The 19386-nt window shown below is 41.9% G+C and overlaps 1 protein-coding gene across 3 annotated transcripts in view; it reads left to right on the top strand.

Moving 5' to 3' along the window:
• Positions 1-19386, top strand: part of CFAP299 (cilia and flagella associated protein 299) — a 327043-nt gene that overhangs the window by 106193 nt on the left and 201464 nt on the right. For all 3 annotated transcript variants that reach the window (XM_081021249.1, XM_081021247.1, XM_081021248.1), the window contains exon 3: positions 1989-2079. In XM_081021249.1, the coding sequence (XP_080877375.1) occupies positions 1989-2079 (91 nt within the window). The remainder of the gene's footprint in view (positions 1-1988; positions 2080-19386) is intronic.

The raw sequence follows: 19386 nt of genomic DNA, 5'->3' as shown, positions 1-19386 counted from the left end.
CCCTGTGGAACATTCCCTTTTCTAATAAATTAGATTACATTGAAGATTCTGCAATGGAAGGACTGAAGAAATGGGCTGCAGGAAGGGAAGATTTATTAGATTTATTTATTTATTAGATTTATTAGATTTATTAGATTTATTAGACTTGTTAGATTGTATGTGTGACATTGTCATAGCATGCATAACTTGCTGGTTAATCGTTAAACACAGCTTTCAGTTTTTCTCTTGCCTTTTTTTGCATTGCCCTTATACTGCATCGAAAGGGTGCAATTGCGTGAATATGTTAACAATAGAATAACTGAGTGTTTACATGCCAGTAAAGTAAAGTGTAGCTCTAATACTTTGTAAAGAAATTACTCTAGCTTCCTTTCTTTCTTTTTTTCCCTTTTGAGGAAATAACTTCTTTTTGGTATTTATTTTTACAAGCTTTTTCAGGTCACTGAGTGTTATGTAAACTTAGTCAAACAGGAGAAATGCATAGCAGGGGCTAAAGAATCCCTTCCGACCGTTTTCCCTTTCCTATTTGCCACTTCTCCCTTCCTTGGGAAAACAGAGAGGGCATAGGAAGACTGTACAAAGCTTGACTATTCCCAACACAAATATATCCAACTGTTCCTTGTGGGCATGGGGGCACCCTTTTCTCTGGAGGGTTAGCTTTTTATTAAAATTGACGAAGAAGGGCAGTCGTATGTGACCATTGGTGTGCACTGATATGTGATGTGGGTGCATGCACACATACATTTGCGTGTCAAGGGCCGCAAGCCACCCTCAGGAGAATAAAGACACAAGGACACAGAATTTTAGGTTAATGTTAATGGGCAAAATTTAGGGCACAACTTTATTGGTTACAGAATGTGAGCGGTATTGGCCTAGGCCAGGGGTCCACAACCTGCATTATAATATGGTCTCCTGTGCTTTAGATATTTATTTTCAGCACAGTGCACAGGAGAATCTGCTTTAGTTAGATGACATCTTCATAAGGAACTACCTTATCAGGAAGCACACCAAGATCACCCCTCATTTTGGGGACTACATAAATTGTTTTGATCCCTGCAGTCTATTCACAAAGGTGCTTCAGCTGGTTGCCACATAGTATGTACAACTGCCATTGACTGGTGGATGCGTATCATGGTGACATAAGACAGAAGTCCTATCTAGTTCAGCATTCTGTTCTTAATGGCAACTAGACGCCTATGAGTGGGACGCGGGTGGCGCTGTGGGTTAAACCACAGAGCCTAGGACTTGCCGATCAGAAGGTCGGTGGTTCAAATCCCCGTGACGGGGTGAGCTCCCATTGCTTGGTCCCTCCTCCTGCCAACCTAGCAGTTCAAAAGCACGTCAAAGTGCAAGTAGATAAGTAGGTACCACTCCGGCGGGAAGGTAAACGGCGTTTCCGTGCACTGCTCTGGTTGACCAGAAGCGGCTTAGTCATGCTGGCCACATGACCCGGAAGCTGTACGCCGGCTCCCTCGGCCAATAAAGCGAGATGAGCGCCACAACCCCGGAGTCGGTCACAACTAGACCTAATGGTCAGGGGTCCCTTTACCTTGTTAGATGCCTATGGGAAGCCCACAAGTATCTGCTGGGTTCCAAACCAGTCCAGCTGCTGGTAATGGGCCTGATCTGGCCTTCTTTGCTGCATTTGTTTGGAGTTGACACAGCAAAAAAAATACTGCCCCCGTTTGTTGCCCTGTTTGGCAAAAGCATCATGGCTTTAGATGCGGTGGCTCTACTATTCAGTTCAGCCTTGCCGCACACAGTGTGTTGGAGTTGTGTTTATTAATTCAGACTTTTCTATTAAAAAAATCTGCAGTCCTTTTTGAAATATGTTAGGTTGGTTTGGAACATTGTCAAGGTACTGATGGATCTTCTCTTGGACTGAACTCTTTCATTTTTTTATTATTCACTCTTGTTTAAATGTTATTTAGATGAGGAGGAAGATAGAAAGAGCCTGAAACAAACATTGTGTTCTGTCTTTCCCTTACCAGAGCTCTGGCAAGTGCAGGAAAAGAGCTGAAAGACGACTTTCTGAAGGCATTGGCGGAGAGGGAGGAAGCCAACCGCAACGGCAAAATGTCTGTAAGTAAATTTGAAAGGAAAGTTCTGTAAAACAATGTGAGATTGCAGTGAAAAGCTGCCATCTGAATACTGCGTCTATTATGGGTTCTCAACATGGAAATGTTAAATAGAATGAAGCTTATGGAGGAAATTGAGGGAAGGCTCAGAAATCAATTGATCAGAGCACAACTTGATTTATTTATTTTTACATAAAAACAATGTCAGTAGGTTGTGTGAAGGCCTGGAGAGTAAAGAATGGAGCAGATCTATTTCCATATAGACATATAAGATCTGTATGAAAACACAACTCTGCATTTCATATGTGTGCATATGCGCATGGGACGGAGTATTCTTGTTTTCCTAAATAATGTTACGGGAAACTTTCGCAAGTTTTGACAGGGTCCTTTTGTAAGTGCAGCTGAAATGCATGCACTTAAAATTTCATACTCTTAATGCAGATACTCATCAGTGCAGCCAAATGTTAAGAAACAAAAAAACTATGTGTAGTGGTGTATTTACATTTTTCTGATATTTACATTTTAGTACTACAATGACAAGCATTCTGAACTCTTCCTTATCCTTAGATACTTGGCTGCTTTCGAAAAACTTGGTAGCAGCCACTGAGTTGGCCCACATGTGCCTTGAGTTCTCTTGGTTGGCTCAGGCTAGAAGTTAGGTCTCCAACGCAGTGCCCTCATACACCCCCTTTGCCAAGACCTGCCTTTCCCAGTTTTTAAAATGAGGGTTTTGCGGGGGCCATTTTTGTTGCTATTTGGTTGTGGGGGTGCCTTTTTAAAAAAAATCTGTTTTATTTGTTGTGTGCATGGGGGGTCAGTGTTTTGGCTGTTGTTTGCCTGTTTGTTTCTGTGTGTGTATTTCTGACCATCACCAGAAATACACAAACACACACACACACACACACACACACACACAATAGATACTTGGCTGCTTTGATTGGTTTTCTATTATGCTGTTTTTCATTCTGCTTCTGACATCATTGTGGCAGAAACAGTATGAAGTGTCACAATCCTTACCTCCTACTTAGGGGGCTAGAAGAAGCTGTGTATGGGCCCCATGCAAAACATGGTTCATGCTTCTGGGGGCTGCCAAGTTCTTATCGCGGAATAGCATCCTGATAGGCTGGGTCAGCGATGGCCTTCCTTGCAGGCCATGCGACACAAGGTGATATCAGGCTTTGTTTATCATGAAATTCTACTCAATAGTGATCCAGAGCAGAACTCCAATGTATAGGTAAAGGTAAAGGGGCCCCTGACCATTAGGACCAGTCGTGGCCGACTCTGGGGTTGCGGCGCTCATCTCGCTTTACTGGCCGAGGGAGCCGGCATACAGCTTCCGGGTCATGTGGCCAGCATGACGAAGCCGCTTCTGGCGAACCAAAGCAGCGCATGGAAACGCCGTTTACCTTCCCGCCAGAGCGGTACCTATTTATCTACTTGTGCTTTGATGTGCTTTCGAACAACTTAAACACGTTGCAGGATTCCCCAAAAATAGACCAGAGGCAATTGTATTTCATCCAGCAGAGCTTGATTGCTACTGAAGGCAAATGAGCATAATGGTCACAAATCCAATACATTCAGGATTGGCACTGTCCATAAGAAATCCAGTTGCAGCAGACTTAACTTAAACTTACAAGAACTTATAATAAGTCTAAACCTCAACGGTAAGCGTACTGTGTACAGCAGGGGTCAGCAAACTTTTTCAGCAGGGGGCCGGTCCACCGTCCCTCAGACCTTGTGGGGGGCCAGACTATATTTTGGGGAGGGGGGAATGAACGAATTGCTATGCCCTACAAATAACCCAGAGATGCATTTTAAATAAAAGGACACATTCTACTCATGTAAAAACACACTGATTCCCGGACCATCTGCTGGCTGGATTTAGAAGGCGATTGGGCCGGATCCGGCCCCCAGGCCTTAGTTTGCCAACCCATGGTGTACAGAACACCACACCAGAAAGGAAAAAGAGATAGAAAGAGAAAGTGAAACTCGGGCTCCTACTGGCCTTATTACTATAGTCAGCATGACCTTGACAGAAAGAGATAAGAGGACCAGTTTAAGGCAGCTGTACTCAGCTTCTCTGAAGGAATAACCCAAACACCACAAACTTTCTGCTTGTTTCTTTCACACAGAGAACTGCCAGAACTAATTGAATTAACTCTTGAATTAATTAGAATAGGGAATATCTACCCACATCTGATCAATACTTTCTGCACTAAGAAACTGACAGTGTTATGTACTATTTCACAACTGCCAGTGTTATGTACTATTTCACATGTAGGCACTACTCACAAAATACGTGTGATTTGATCACCCTCTAAATGTATTTCAAGACGAGTGAAGGACACATGAATGCCTCTTCCACACAAAACTTAGAAGTGGAGGGTGGCCAAGCCACCTGCGAAACTTCTGTATGCTGTTCCAAATAATATGCAGTGATTTTCCTTTCAAAAAGCCCCCAACTCACCATTGGATACAGATACCGCTTCCATGGCATTTCACTTTAATTGGAATTGTGGTGGTGAAGACTGAGTACATTAGAACTTGCTATCTATAGTCCATTGGGCTACAATAATCTAAACTCATTATAATGTCTACCATATGTTGCTATAAACCCATCCATCATGTAACTTGGGTACCATCCCCCAAAATGAAGTTGTCAGATGCCTTAGACGTATGGAAGTGCTTTTTTCCATAAGTTTGGATAAGGATTTTATCACTGGTCTTTTCAAATATCTAGAGTTTTGTTAACAAGGTTCCAGTGAATGGTTGGGTTGACATGATAAATAGCCTTTCATACTTTAGGTCTTCTAATTTGTACATTACTGAGATGTTGCAGCTCTTGGGAAGTTGGCTAAGGTTTCAATCAATTAACAAGTTACAAATAATATAGCTTGAATGATTAGGAAATAACCTAAACAAAATGTGCCTAGACAATGAATTCTGAGATCAGGTTGGTCTAAATTATGGTTTAGCTGCTAAACTTTAGCATGAGGCATTGACATTATCACTGAATGTTGTCTGAGTCAGCAATTAACAAGCATGGACATCTTAAGCTAGTGTAAAAACAGCTTGTTTCCATTCAAAGGAACCACAAGTCCTGATTCAAGCGAAAAAAATGTGAATTGGATTGTTTTTAATACACCAATTTCCTGTGTTGAAAATGCCATGAAACACAAGATTGCATTGTATATCACCAGAAATATTGTGCTGACATGATCTTTTGCTGATTTTTTTTTATTATTTTCCAACTTTTATTGGAAGAAAAAAGTTTGTGGGGGAGAGGGATGCTGGCATGCTGCTGCTGAAATAAAACGTGCATTGTCAAAATATTCCTTTCTCTTCTGATGGAACCCATGTCTGTGCAATTAATATTTCCCTCCAGAGATGATATGAGTCATGCAGGTAATCATAATTTAATTTCAAACAAATCACTTTTGTGCTTAGAATATGAATTGCATATCACATTCCAATTCTCTGCTAGCAGGGCACCATAAAAAGACGTAAAACTGTGCATTTCCTGGAAATAGCTGCAATTTCTCTTCTAGCAGCACAAATATCAATAACTGCTTTCCCCTGCATGTTTAGAGTAAAAGAAATGTCAAGCAGTTTTAACGAGAAATGGCCTTTAGGCAGCTTAAATATCTGATCTTTGCCAGAAGGCTGATCATGGGTTTCAGTCATAAAATATATATTTTGCTTTCAAATTTTTCCAAAAAAATGGTTTACTTTTCCTTTGCTCTTTGTTTTTTTTAAAGTATTTTTTGTGTGTGCAAAGTTTGCATGCTCTCTGCAGCAAAGGTAGCCCCAATAAAAGATATCTTCTCAGCTTGCAGAGGTGAACTCAAATGACCCTGAAGGTCCCTTCTGGACATTTGCTAGGGCGGGAAAAACACCACTTAGTCAATCTTGGACATGTATAGTGAGATTTTGGAGGGGAACGCGAAGCTGTGCTCATACAAGTGTTGAAACTGCAGTGGTTTCTGAACCTGGAGCTGGAAGGATGTCAAACAGGGATTCAGCTGGAGCATCAAACCAGAATAAGGTTACAAATTTCTTAGATGGCACTAGGCCACACTAGTGAAAGCTTGCAGGTGAAATTGAGCTTTTATATGAATTCAAGGGAATGCTGATGCCCTTATTTTTCTCTTCCTTAACACACACACTTGGGTGTAACAGCAAGCACCTGGGTCTAAAGCATGCTAGTTCTACTTTAGTTTGCACAGCAGAATTGGTGCCGCTCGCAGATGGAAAGAATATGCAACAGCTGGCATGTTGGGCATTATGCTTCCTGAACTAGAGATTTCACTTTAAAGCACCAAATTGGGAGTGCAAAGAAGCTCTGCTGAGGCTGTGTCCATGCATTGGGTAACAGGCACAGTCTACCAGCTACTGACTCTACAACTTGGAGTGGTTCATTGACATACAGTTTCCATCTTGAAGTTAGGCTCATGGACAGTGCCAGATTTACATAGAAGCTAAAGAAGCTATAGCTTAATAATAATAATAATTTATTATTTGTAACCCGCCCATCTGGCTGGGTATCCCCAGCCACTCTGGGCGGCTTCCACAAAGACCAAAAATACACTAAGATGTCGCACATTAAAAACTTCCCTGAACAGGGCTGCCTTAAGATGTCTTCTGAATGTCAGGTGGTTGTTCATCTCTTTGACATCTGATGGGAGGGTGTTCCACAGGGCGGGCGCCACTACCAAGAAGGCCCTCTGCCTGGTTCCCTGTAACTTGGCTTCTCGCAATGAGGGAACCGCCAGAAGGCCCTCGGTGCTGGACCTCAGCATCCGGGCAGAATGATGGGGGTGGAGACTCTTCTTCAGGTATACTGAACCGAGGCCATTTAGGGCTTTAAAGGTCAACAGCAACACTTTGAATTGTGCTCGGAAACGTACTGGGAGCCAATGTAGGTCTTTCAAGACCGGTGTTATGTGGTCTCGGCGGCCGCTCCCAGTCACCAGTCTAGCTGCCGCATTCTGGATTAGTTGTAATTTCCGGGTCACCTTCAAAGGTAGCCCCACGTAGAGCTTAGGGCCCCACTCTCTTGCCCCGCACCCCAAAATACTTCTTAACTGTATTTCACTATTAATATACTTCTTCTTAATTGTATTTCAGTTCAACAAATACTTTGATAAAATACGTATTTTGTTATGTGCAAATGGCTTTAGATCAGACATAGGCAAACTCCGGCCCTCCAGATGTTTGGGACTACAATTCCCACCACCCCTAGCTAACAGGACCAGTGGTCAGGGATGATGGGAATTGTAGTCCCAAAACATCTGGAGGTCCGAGTTTGCCTATGCCTGACTTAGGGCCTCATCAAACCTAAATCTGGCCCTGCTCATGGAAGCCACGTAATAATGAGAATTTCTGGGTTTGTTTTTTGCTTTACGGGGAAGCAGTGTAGAGATTCTGGGTGTGGGTCACTCAGCGGTGATGCTTCATGAAAACCTGAGAACCAGTTGATACGCTCAGCAGAATCCAGTGGTGAAACTTCTTGTGTACCACTCTAAGATGGAGGTATGGGATTTCATCTTAGAATGTTCTGCCATTAAAAAAGAAAAAAAGGAAATAACCTCTCTGCACATATAAAACTAGTGTGTTTTGCCTTCTCTTACACTCTGTTATTTCTGTGTGCTGGGAGTCTTTTTCCTGCAGGAGTATTCAAATATCCAGCGTCCCTACCACCATCGTCTTCAGCCAAGTTTTGCTACTTGATCCTGCTAAATGTGTCAAGCTGTACCTCTTAATCCTGCTAAATGCGTAATTTGGTCCTCAGCAATTTAGGAAATGATTTCAAAGTAACCTTCCTCATCTCATTAAGCAAATAGTTTACTGACTTCCAAGTCTCATATTCTGGACTCTGAATCTTTAAATTGCTACTACATTTTCCAAAGGTTACCTTGATTTATGACAGAATAACTTTATTTTGAGTAACGGACAGAGTCGGTTGGAGACTTGGAGGTTTTCTTGCCCAATTATCAGTGTGGCAGGATTCCTTGAGCCCTTTCCAAAAGATTCCCAACCTTTTGCATTCTTGAAAATTCATTGTGGCTATAATTTCACTATTTATTTTAATATAAATCTCTAAATACAGTGGATGTTTGCGTGGAAGATACATTCCTGCCAAAAATGAAAGCAGAATGTCAAGATAAAGCAGATTACAGGCGATTGTAACCACATCTTCCCAAAACTATGCAGTAGCCATTTAGTGGTGTATATTTGTAGAGAAGCTCCAGAACTTATTTAACATCAAGCATATGAAATGGGGGCGGGGGGGGGGGATTCATTGCAGAGTCATGGATTTGGGGAAATAATATTCTCGGAACAAGGAAGTGCCTTTGAAGTGGCTAACACTAGAGTGCTATAAAAATCACATCTCTTCAGAAAGAAAATTACAAGTTAAAAATGAAAAAAAGATAACTCGTAATTTGAGGGCAAACTCTAGTAGCTGGAAGACCGCTCAGCTGCCACAATATGAGCTTGCAATATTTTCTAAAAAATACACCCTGAAACAGTTACTTCCCTCATGGTGATGACAAACATGGCATTTCTGCAGCAGTGGGTCCAGTTTGAAGGCACTCGCATGGCATTCTGTACAGACATTTCTGCATATAATTGATAATCATAGAATTGTAGAGTTGGAAGGGACCCCAAGGGTCATCTAGTTTACCCCCTACAATGCAGTGTTGTTGTTTAGTCGTGTCCGACTCTTTGTGACCCCATGAACCAGAGCACACCAGGCACTCCTGTCTTCCACTGCCTCCTGCAGTTTGGTCAAACTCATGCTGGTAGCTTCGAGAACACTGTCCAACCATCTCGTCCTCTGTCGTCCCCTTCTCCTTGTGCCCTCCATCTTTCCCAACATCAGGGTCTTTTCCAGGGAGTCTTCTCTTCTCATGAGGTGGCCAAAGTATTGGAGCCTCAGCTCCACAATCTGTCCTTCAGGGCTGATTTCCTTCAGAATGGATAGGTTTGATCTTCTTGCAGTCCATGGGACTCTCAAGAGTCTCCTCCAGCTCCATAATTCAAAAGCATCAATTCTTCGGTGATCAGCCTTCTTTATGGTCCAGCTCTCACTTCCATACATCACTACTGGGAAAACCATAGCTTTAACTATACGGACCTTTGTTGGCAAGGTGATGTCTCTGCTTTTTAAGATGCTGTCTAGGTTTGTCATTGCTTTTCCCCCAAGAAGCAGGCGTCTTTTAATTTTGTGGCTGCTGTCACCATCTGCAGTGATCATGGAGCCCAAGAAAGTAAAATCTCTCACTGCCTCCATTTCTTCCCCTTCTATTTGCCAGGAGGTGATGGGACCAGTGCAGTAATGCAGTAATGTTACACAATATAGTCAAACAAACAGGCTATTGCCTAATTTAAGCTATGAGAATGCTTTAACAGTGTTGAAAACAACAACAATTTGATTGTGTACATTAAAGTAACCTACTAGAAAGGTGACATCATACTGGGAAATTTGTATTTTAAAAACTCCCTCACTTATTTTCATATTATGTGATATTTGCTTTGAGCTTTTTTGTTGAATCAAATATAATTGTAATGTTATTAAGAAATATAATATGTATGATGATGATAATGTAAAAAAAAAACCAGTGGAACATTTGCATTAGATTTAGTGGGATGTGATACCCATCTGAGTTGCTCTCCTAGTTAAAAGGTTTTGCAAATTAATTACAAATTAAGGGTGTGTCGCCAACTGCTCTTGATATTTACCTGTGCCAATATGCTCCTGATGTTGTGTTTGAATGCACTGGCATGTTCTGGCAGTCATCCTTAGGCAAACCTCTATCAGATCCCTTCAAAACACACTGTAAATCTTTATAGCACTGCAGCCAAATGCAAAACCGCATGACCACATGGTTTAATTCTCCTGAGATAGTACATGTAATTCCGTCAGGTTTTTCCATGCTCATTCATCAGTTTGGGGCTTTCATCTGCTTTTAAAGTCGTGGATTTTCAAGCAGGGGTGAAATTGCTCCTGTCACTAATATATGTTCTTGTTACTCCATCATTCTGTCATTTTGCTAAAGAAACTATGAAAAGGGGCGTGCTTCCACAAATACCAAGAAATGCAGGTTTTTCTGTTGGGCTAATTTGACAGTGTTAATCTCATCACAAATGCAAAAGGCTTTCATTTTTGTTTTACACCAGGTGTAACGGAAGTGTATTGTGTTTGTGTGTGTATATATATCTATATATCTATATATCGATTTTACATTTCCAAATAAACATTTTACAAATATCCAGTGACTTCCCTTCTTCTCTTTCCATGGTTCATTTTGCATATCATACATCCCTGCGTATTTTACTATAACCATTCAAATTAGTTTTCCACTTTTACAACCATCAAAGATTTACTTTGTTGAATTTATCTTAATGCTGCCAGCATTTTCATAAGCTGTATACAGTTATTTTCCATATAGTCAATAAATGTTTTCTAGTCTTCTTTAAAAGTATGTTCTTCTTGCTCTCTTATTCTATATGTTAAGTCTGCAAGTTCTGCCAACTTAAGTTGCCAATCCTCTTTAGTTGGGACCTCGCTCACTTTCTATTTTTGGGCTTACAAAACATGGGCCGCAGTTGTTGCATACATAAATAACCTTTGCAGACACCTAGGAATTTCAGTCTGGGTTATCCCCACCAAAAGGACTCTGGCTTTTTTGGGGGGAAAGTAGTTTTAAACTTTCCCCCCCAATTCATTAGAAATCAATTCCCAATACACTGGAAGCATATTGTTTTACCATTAGTTGTAAAACTAATATTCGGAAGAGATCTGGAGGGGAAAAAAACATTTCAAAAATATTTGGTATCACAAAGTAAGCTTTCTGGGCCCAGGGATACATTTGAAAATCTAACAAATAGTCATGGGCTCCAAATAATACTATTTTACAGAAGAAAACCAGATATTGCCCAGCACTAATGGGTTCCAAATTTCAAGAAGCATTAGATCTGCTTGATCCATCCTCCCACCCCAAACTTGTACTCAGTCTCAGTTATAGAAACCCATTATAATAGTTAAATTAAACCCAAAATTGGTTCTGCTTAACTTTGTGGGTAACCTATTCTGCTTGTGTTGTTCAACTTAACATCACTGGATGTATAGATGAATAGTTCAGCATAGTTATTTCTTTTATTTAGTTTTCTGCTGATATTGCTTCAAGGCCCACAGCAAAGATCACAGAAACAGGTGCACCTGAAGAGGTTTCTTAACAGTGGAAGCAAAGTTAATGTTTTACCCAGTCCAGATTATGCCTGGACTGACATAGAACTAGTAGGTCAAGGATCTGCCTTCAGAAATATTTGTGTGTGTGTTTTATATTCAAGCCTGGAGAAATTGATTTTCCCATGACTCCTGGTGGTAATTTGACCTAAGGAATAGATTGGTTAAGGTTAGGCAGTCAGGCATTTGTATTTTGCTTTTAGATGCCAGATTAACTTGTGGTGGATAAACATCCACCATAAATTGTTAGTTCTGTTCTAGTGCCCCATGAGTTTTTGCAGAAGTGTTTGGTTTTAGTTTTCCTTCTGGAGAAAATGGAAAAGCTAAACTAAATGAAAGCTGGGGGGTCATGGTAGATAATTGGATGATCTAGCTACGAAGTTCTGTCTTGGAAATACCAAACCAAGTGGTCTCTAATGTCCGCGTCATTGCACAGAAACACTCAGCCAGACACGAGGAAACATTGCATATTCCAACACAAAAATGTTTTCCTTTTCAAGGTCAATGCACATTAAAGTTTCTGATATAGAAGACTGCATTGGCACAGTCCCCCAGGTATTTGAGTAGACTTGTAAATAGGTATCTTGGTTTCTCTCAGAAATGAATTACTAGTTCCCATAAATATCTCTGGGGTTTTTTTTGCAAAGAGAGTGTAGAGTTTTCCTGGAGTCCGTGTGTACATGCTTTAATCTCTCTCCACCAGGTTTTGGTCTCCATCACCACCTTCTTCTCCATGTTGCTGAGTTTGAAGCATTACCTGCTGTTGTTGTTTATTAGCTAACAATACGTTAGCTCTTGCATTGCTTTGCAACTCATGTTTTCTGCTTGGGCAGAAATTTATTATTTATTATTTATACCACGCTCATCTGGCTGGGTTTCCCCAGCCACTCTGGGCGGCTTTCAACAGAATATTAAAGTACAATAGTCTATTAAACATTTAAAACTTCCCTAAACAGGGCTGCCTTCAGATGTCTTCTAAAAGTTTGGTAGTTGTTGTTCTCTTTGACATCTGGTGGGAGGGCGTTCCACAGGGCGGGTGCCACTACCGAGAAGGCCCTCTGCCTGCTTCCCTGTAACTTGGCTTCTCGCAGTGAGGGAACCGCCAGAAGGCCCTCGGCACTGGACCTCAGTGTCCGGGCAGAACAATGGGGGTGGAGACGCTGCTTCAGGTATACTGGACCGAGGCCATTTAGGGCTTTAAAGGTCAGCACCAACACTTTGAATTTTGCTCGGAAACGTACTGGGAGCCAGTGTAGGTCTTTCAGGACCAGTGTTATTGGTCTTGGCAGACGCTCCCAGTCACCAGTCTAGCTGCCACATTCTGGATTAGTTGTAGTTTCTGGGTCACCTTCAAAGGTAGCCCCACATAGAGTGCATTGCAGTAGTACAAGCGAGAGATAATTAGAGCATGCACCACTCTGGCGTGACAGTCCCATCCCATTTCTGATTTGACTCTGCAGTTTTCAGATATATTCTAAATTCTGTCATATTGCCGTTAAGATACACGATCCATAATGCTGGAGCCTTGACAATTCACTGATTGGGTTATCACATAAGGCTATGCCAAATTATGGCTTAGGTGGATGCACAGGATCACAGAGAGGAGATGGTTGGTGCTTTGCTCTTCCTCTGGTCCTGCTGTTGTGGTGAGTTTAAGTCATGGTTTGGTTTAGCATATCATTCAAACCTGGGCTTGTGGTTTGTCTTTACTTCAAGCTCTAACCAAGGTTTGTTGCTGATTTACAGCTAATGCTTTGTCAAGAGAAAACAAACAATGAGCCTAAGTTTCAATGACAGACAAAGTCAGACCAGCCAGACTGAAAGAGGAGCAACGTGACTGTTACAGCCTATCTGAATATCTGTTTGTGCTAATCTGAGGGTTTTTTGTGGCATGGTATTTCATAGACAAGGCACCAGACATGTAGTGAGACCATAGCTCAGTTTAAGAGTGCATGCTTTACATGTACAGTGGTACCTCGGGTTAAGAACTTAATTCGTTCTGTAGGTCCGTTCTTAACCTGAAACTGTTCTTAACCCGAGGTACCAATTTAGCTAATGGGGCCTCCCGCTGCCACCATGCCACTGGAGCACGATTTCTGTTCTCATCCTGAAGCAAAGTTCTTAACCCAAGGTACTATTTCTGGGATAGCAGAGTCTGTAACCTGAAGCATCTGTAACCTGAAGCGTCTGTAACCCGAGGTACCACTGTACAGCTAAAAGGATCAGGTGACAGGTGATGGGAAAGACCTCTACCTGAGACCCTGGAAAGTTACTGCCAGCCTGAGTAGACATTAGTGGTCTAGGTAGACCAGTAGTCAGATCTGGTATAGATTAACTCCCTATGTTCCTACCAAATGTGTGATGAAGAAATTCTCTATCAATCAGATTACCTCTTCCTCTTCTTTCAAAGTTTGCTATGTGGCTGCCAGGGTTTACATGCTGAACCATACAGTTAGACTAGAGTTATGAACTGGGCAGAACTGGCTTGCACAGTTTGTGACCCCCCAAGTTGAAAGCAACCTATAATTAGCAAGTTTGCAGGCCTGGAGTGGAATAGCGATCATTAGAAAACTTGGTGCTGACCATTGGGCAAGTTGCTGGATTTACATACTTCTGAATATTTTGTAACTATAACACATGGCATGTTTGTACCATGCCTTTCATTATTTTTTTAAAAGAAATCTCTTTCAGGGGTTCTCCAGCAGGTGGCAGATGCCTGTCTAAGGAGCTGTTCCGAATGCCAGCGCTCCTTGGGGTTCTTCCCTCTCGTTGGACATGTGCTTCCTCTAAGTCTGCCAAGATTATTTTCCTTCCTAAAGGAAAGTGTTTGGTACGCTGTCTTTCCTCCTTCCATCCCCCTGAAATGGCAGTTGAAGTGGAAGGAATGGGGAAGGAGGAGAAAAGTACCAGGCCATCTCTGTGAAGTCAAGAAAATACTTCACGCTCATTTGGTGTTCCGGAGGCTGTTTTGTCACATCAAATATTTTTGATGCTCAAATTAAAAAGGCAGACAGCTTTTTAGAGCAGCAATTGCTCAGGAAGTTTTGGTTTGTAAATAACCAGCAGCATGGATCAAGGAGCTGGTGGGAAATTTCAGGAGAAATGGCTTTCTGTTCTAGGTTGGATGGGTACCTACTCAGTAACCTTAAACAAACTGTTCTCTCATACACACTGTGTCTTTTTCTGTCTTGGAATTTGTCTGTCTGTTTAGCCTGTATCTTAAGCGAAGGATTTGCAACCCCTTGTAAACATATGTATGCCTTGGACCATTCTGGCATATAGCAATCACTGTGAAGTACTGTATCTTGGGGGTTATTTTTCCACCTCCTACAGAGGTATCTACACTGTTGGTTTAATGTTCTTATGAGTTACTGTTTTGTCTTTATAATCACATAAGTTTCTGAACTGTAGCAATCTGAAATCGTGTGCTCAGATCCTGCTCTTGTCTTGGACCTCTTTGCTGGACTTGGGGTCTAGTTTCCTGCTTACCATCTCGGAATCTCATCTAGACATACTTGAGTTTAAACTCTTTCAGTCCTTTGATGTAAGAACGACACCTTAGTTACGCTAACTTGTTAATTGTCCATCTTCATTATGGTTCCTTACTCTGCAGATCTGAAGTTCTATTCATCCAGTATTTTGTTTCAGTTATCTAGTTATATCTGGAAGCTCACAGGCAAGGCGCAATGGGAGATTCACTCCCTATTTTCTCTCTCTCTTTCTCTCTCTCTCTCTCTCTCTCTCTCTGGCTCTCTCTCCCCCCCCCCCCCCAGCATCTAATAATCAGAAGCATATTGCCTCTAAACATAAACGTTCTGTTTAGCAATCATGTTTAACAGCTGTTGACAAACAAATGGATTTTTAACATCCTTTCAGCACTGGGCCATATGCAGCCAAGGTATAGCCAAACTTGAATACCTGAAGGCTTAGTGTTGGCAGGAAGCTGCAATGGCTGTTGACCCAAGATTCAATGTACCACTCATAAAGGAGCTGTCCAAAGACTGAATCAATCACTAGCTAGGGTCAGTGCTTGATATAGTAGTCCAAATTGGAATGAGAGGCAGTAGAAAGTCAGAAAGCAGTCTAATGTGTTGAGCCAGAAAGGCAAGGCCTAAACTAGACAGTTGTCCTGGTCATAGAGTGTCAATATACTGTCTGGGATGGAACCCTGTTGGTGCTTGATGGGACATATTGCTGCCCATTCTTATCTGCAGCACAGTTTAGCTCCCCAGAGGGGGAACCAGTATGCATATCAGGAGAGATGGCTCTGGTTTAAGTTTCAGCAGGTCCTGACAACTCACGTTTCTTCCCTCCCTTTTTAAAGCCAGCGGCCATCCCCACCTCTTGTGACAGGGAATGATATAACAAAGATCTGTATTCATCTGTTACAGCACATTTTGGTTGCACCCATCCTCCTTTGGCGTGAGCAAAGTGAAGCCCCTTCTCACCACACAATTATTCAGTTTTGCACAATCCTGATTATGTCATGCAAGGTCATTTCACCAGATCTAGTTTGGGCAAATGGAATCTCCTTGGGGATTTTCATCGTTTCCCCTTATCTATTTTACTTTGATATAATTTGTCTCCCCTCCCTTCTTGTCAGTTAAGCTGTTCACGTTCCCCCTCTTTTCTTCTATACATTTTTGAAGTTCCTTTGTTGTTCATGTCTATCACCATCTGTTCTGTTGCTTTTGCCATGGAGGCCCATTGAATCAGCACGCCCCGGGGCATCCCCTCTCAGTCCACTGACTCACACAGGGTGCTTTTTCTGGCAACATCGCCCCAGTTCTCCTGGGGAGGAAGGAGTGTCAGATGCAGCTGTGGTAGCTTCAGGATGAAAAATAGCTGAAGCTCTGAATCACGCAGTAGGAAGGGAAATACCAGCACGCTTGGGATGTGTAATTTTTATAGACGAAGCAGCAAAGACACACCTTTCTTATGTGTGCATGGATTTACGCAGCTGCTCATTAAAGCTGTCTTGAAAAATATACTGTTCCTTGAGCATACAGCTTTTACTGGTTATCATAAAAAGCAGATTTGACGCAACATCTTTCCACAGGCACATGTCCACATGAAGCAGAGACCAAGAGAGAACTGCTGAACTCCTGTTCCCTTCAGATTCTACATCAGGTTCTTCATTCAGAATACGTTAGACAGCTTTCCATGTGCTTGGCTTCCCTGCGTAGCGATGGTTGCATTTGGCTTTTCATAGCATCTTCTTTCTTTCTCTCGTCTCCTACACTCACTCACACACAGTGTTGGCCAGTGCGAAGAGCCAGTGTGGTGCGTTGATATAGCAATTGCTAATCAGGTTCAAATTCCAGCTCAGCCACAAAACTCTCTGGGTGGCCTCAGGCAGTCACTATCCTGTAGCCTAAACCAGGATGAAACAAAATGAGATTAAACTGTTTTATAACCCCCGTTGAATCCTGAGGATAAAGTGGGGACAACATATAAGAAATAATCAAAGAGATAACAGTTGATAAATCCCTTTCCCCTAATTTTGGCGATGACTCTGTCAAATATCATTCAATTTTGTTTTTACAAACAATTTGGGGGGAACTGGCCTTAGTCAGACCAGGAATTGTTTCCCAACACTCTGATCCTCATTACTCACTGAATAGCCAAGCTGGCTTCTTTGAAATTCAGATGTTAGTCTGACTTAATTCCTGTTTTAATACATGGGAGGGCGTGTTGGGGGATACAAATTGGTAACAGGAAGTAGCCTATTTTGTCTCCCACTGATTTCAGTGTGGAGCAGCCCCTCCTCCATATTTAACTGTTTTTGTTACAACCTTGTAAAAAATGAAAGCAAATCTGAGGATTTTAAAGTAAAATATGACACTAGGAGTTTAGAAAGAAGAAATCTGCTAACAGGTTATTCCAATTTATGATGGGTGTAACCATGCAAACCTAATTATTAATATAATTATTATTTTCATTATGTTGAGAATGTTCTTTAAGTAGTTTTGAGAACTCACTTATTGCTAGAAGCAAAAAGAGGTATATTTATAGCACCCAGCCACATTTTAAAATGCATATCAAATCACATCATCAGAGAAGAACGTATGTATTAAAAATCCATTAAAATCATACGGTATATATAAAACTTTAAAAGACAAATGTTACAAATTGTTGGAATGCAATGCAGTTCTAAGTACAATAACTGAATTATCACAATGCATAAAATACCACAATACATTTAAAACATGTAAAAGGATCAAACTAAGAAACAAAGACACACAACTTATAAAACTTTTTTTAATAGAAAAATCTGTGATGCCACTGAAAAACTAGAGATGCAAAGTATGTGCTTTAGTACTGTGTTAAGATTTTTCACAGCAGGCTTTGGCCTCAACACTGCTCTTTTTGCCATGTGACAGTTGCCCATAGTTAATTCTTCTTCTTCTTCTTCTTTTTTGGCAATCACTCGTAGTCAAGTAAGATTGTCTTCCATGAACACGGTCTTACCAGTGAGTCCGTAAGTGACTGTGGAGGCCAATTCTGGATCCACACGTCCTTCCACAGTGGGGAAATAGGTTTCCGGGTGGGAGTTGATCATGGCAAGGGTTCGCCAAATGTGCCTTCCTTTTTCTCCTTTTTGTCCTGAGTTTGTGCTTCTTCAAAGTCCACGACACTTTTAGTAAAGGCTGTTCTTCAGTTGGAGCGCTTGCAAGCCAGTGTTTCCCACTTATCAGTGCTTATACAACATTTTTTTAGATTTGCCTTGAAAATGTCTTTAAACCTCTTTTGTTGTCCACTGGTATTTCGCTTTCCATTCTTAAGTTGGGAATAGAGTAGTTGCTTTGGAAGATGATAATAAGGCATCGGAACAACATGACCAGTCTGACAAAGTTGATGTTGAAGAATCATTGCTTCAACACTGGTGATCTTTGCTTCTTCTAGTAAAGGTACTAGGGATGCGGGTGGCACAGTGGTCTAAACCACTGAGCCTCTTGGACTTGCTGATCTGAAGGTCGGTGGTTTGAATCCCCGCAACAGGGTGAGCTCCCGTTGCTCTGTCCCAGCTCCTGCCAACCTAGCAGTTCAAAAACATACCAGTGCAAGTAGATAAATAGGTACCACTGCTGCGGGAAGGTAAACGGTGTTTCCGTGCACTCTGGCACTCGTCACGGTCCTCCATGTGCCAGTAGTGGTTTAGTCATGCTGGCCACATGACATGGAAAGCTGTCTGTGGACAAACACCGGCTCCCTCAGCCTGAAAGCGAGATGAGCACCGCAGCCCCAAAGTTGCCTTTGACTGGACTTAACCATCCAGGGGTCCTTTACCTTTTTTACCTTTGCTTCTTCCAGTGCACTGACAGTTTGCATGTCTTCCCAAGTGATGTGTAAAAGTTTTTGGAGGCACCACTGATGGAATCTTTCGAGGAGTTGGAGATGGTGTTTATAAGTGGTCCATGTTTCTCAAGCATACAGTAAAGTTGGTAGTCCAGTGGTACCTCGGGTTACAGACGCTTCAGGTTACAGACTCTGCTAACCCAGAAATAGTACCTCGGGTTAAGAACTTTGCTTCAGGATGAGAACAGAAATTTTGTGGCAGCAGTAGGAGGCCCCATTAGCTAAAGTGGTACCTCAGGTTAAGAATAGTTTCAGGTTAAGAACGGACCTCCAGAATGAATTACCTAAGTTCTTAACCCGAGGTACCACTGTACAACTGCTCTTTTTGCCACGTGACAATTGCCCTTAGTTAATAAATAATTGTCACTTAAGAAATGCAGACAGAAAAGCTTTGGAATTTGAGAGCGCAAGAGTCCACAATCTGTAGCCTGTCAATGTGGCAGCAAAGTTAGAGGGGTCATTTTGTCTTGGCTATACCTTCCAGCAACTTCACTGCATCAGGGCTTAGCCGTCACTGAGGTGGCAAACCTGTCGCTGTGCTTCTCCACTCCAGACTGAGTGTTCCTCCATAACAGAGGGGAGAATCTACCTGCCCTAAGAAAACTACCACATTCTCAAGGAGAAGACTGGGCCAGAACACTTGCTCTAATGCAAGATTTCCACACAGAGGTGTTTAAAAAAAATAAAAATGGAGAAGCTTTC

The sequence above is a fragment of the Podarcis pityusensis genome (genome assembly GCF_964106645.2).
Source record: "Podarcis pityusensis genome assembly, chromosome: 9".
NCBI lineage: Eukaryota > Metazoa > Chordata > Lepidosauria > Squamata > Lacertidae > Podarcis > Podarcis pityusensis.
This window is presented reverse-complemented; position numbering and strand designations above follow the sequence as displayed.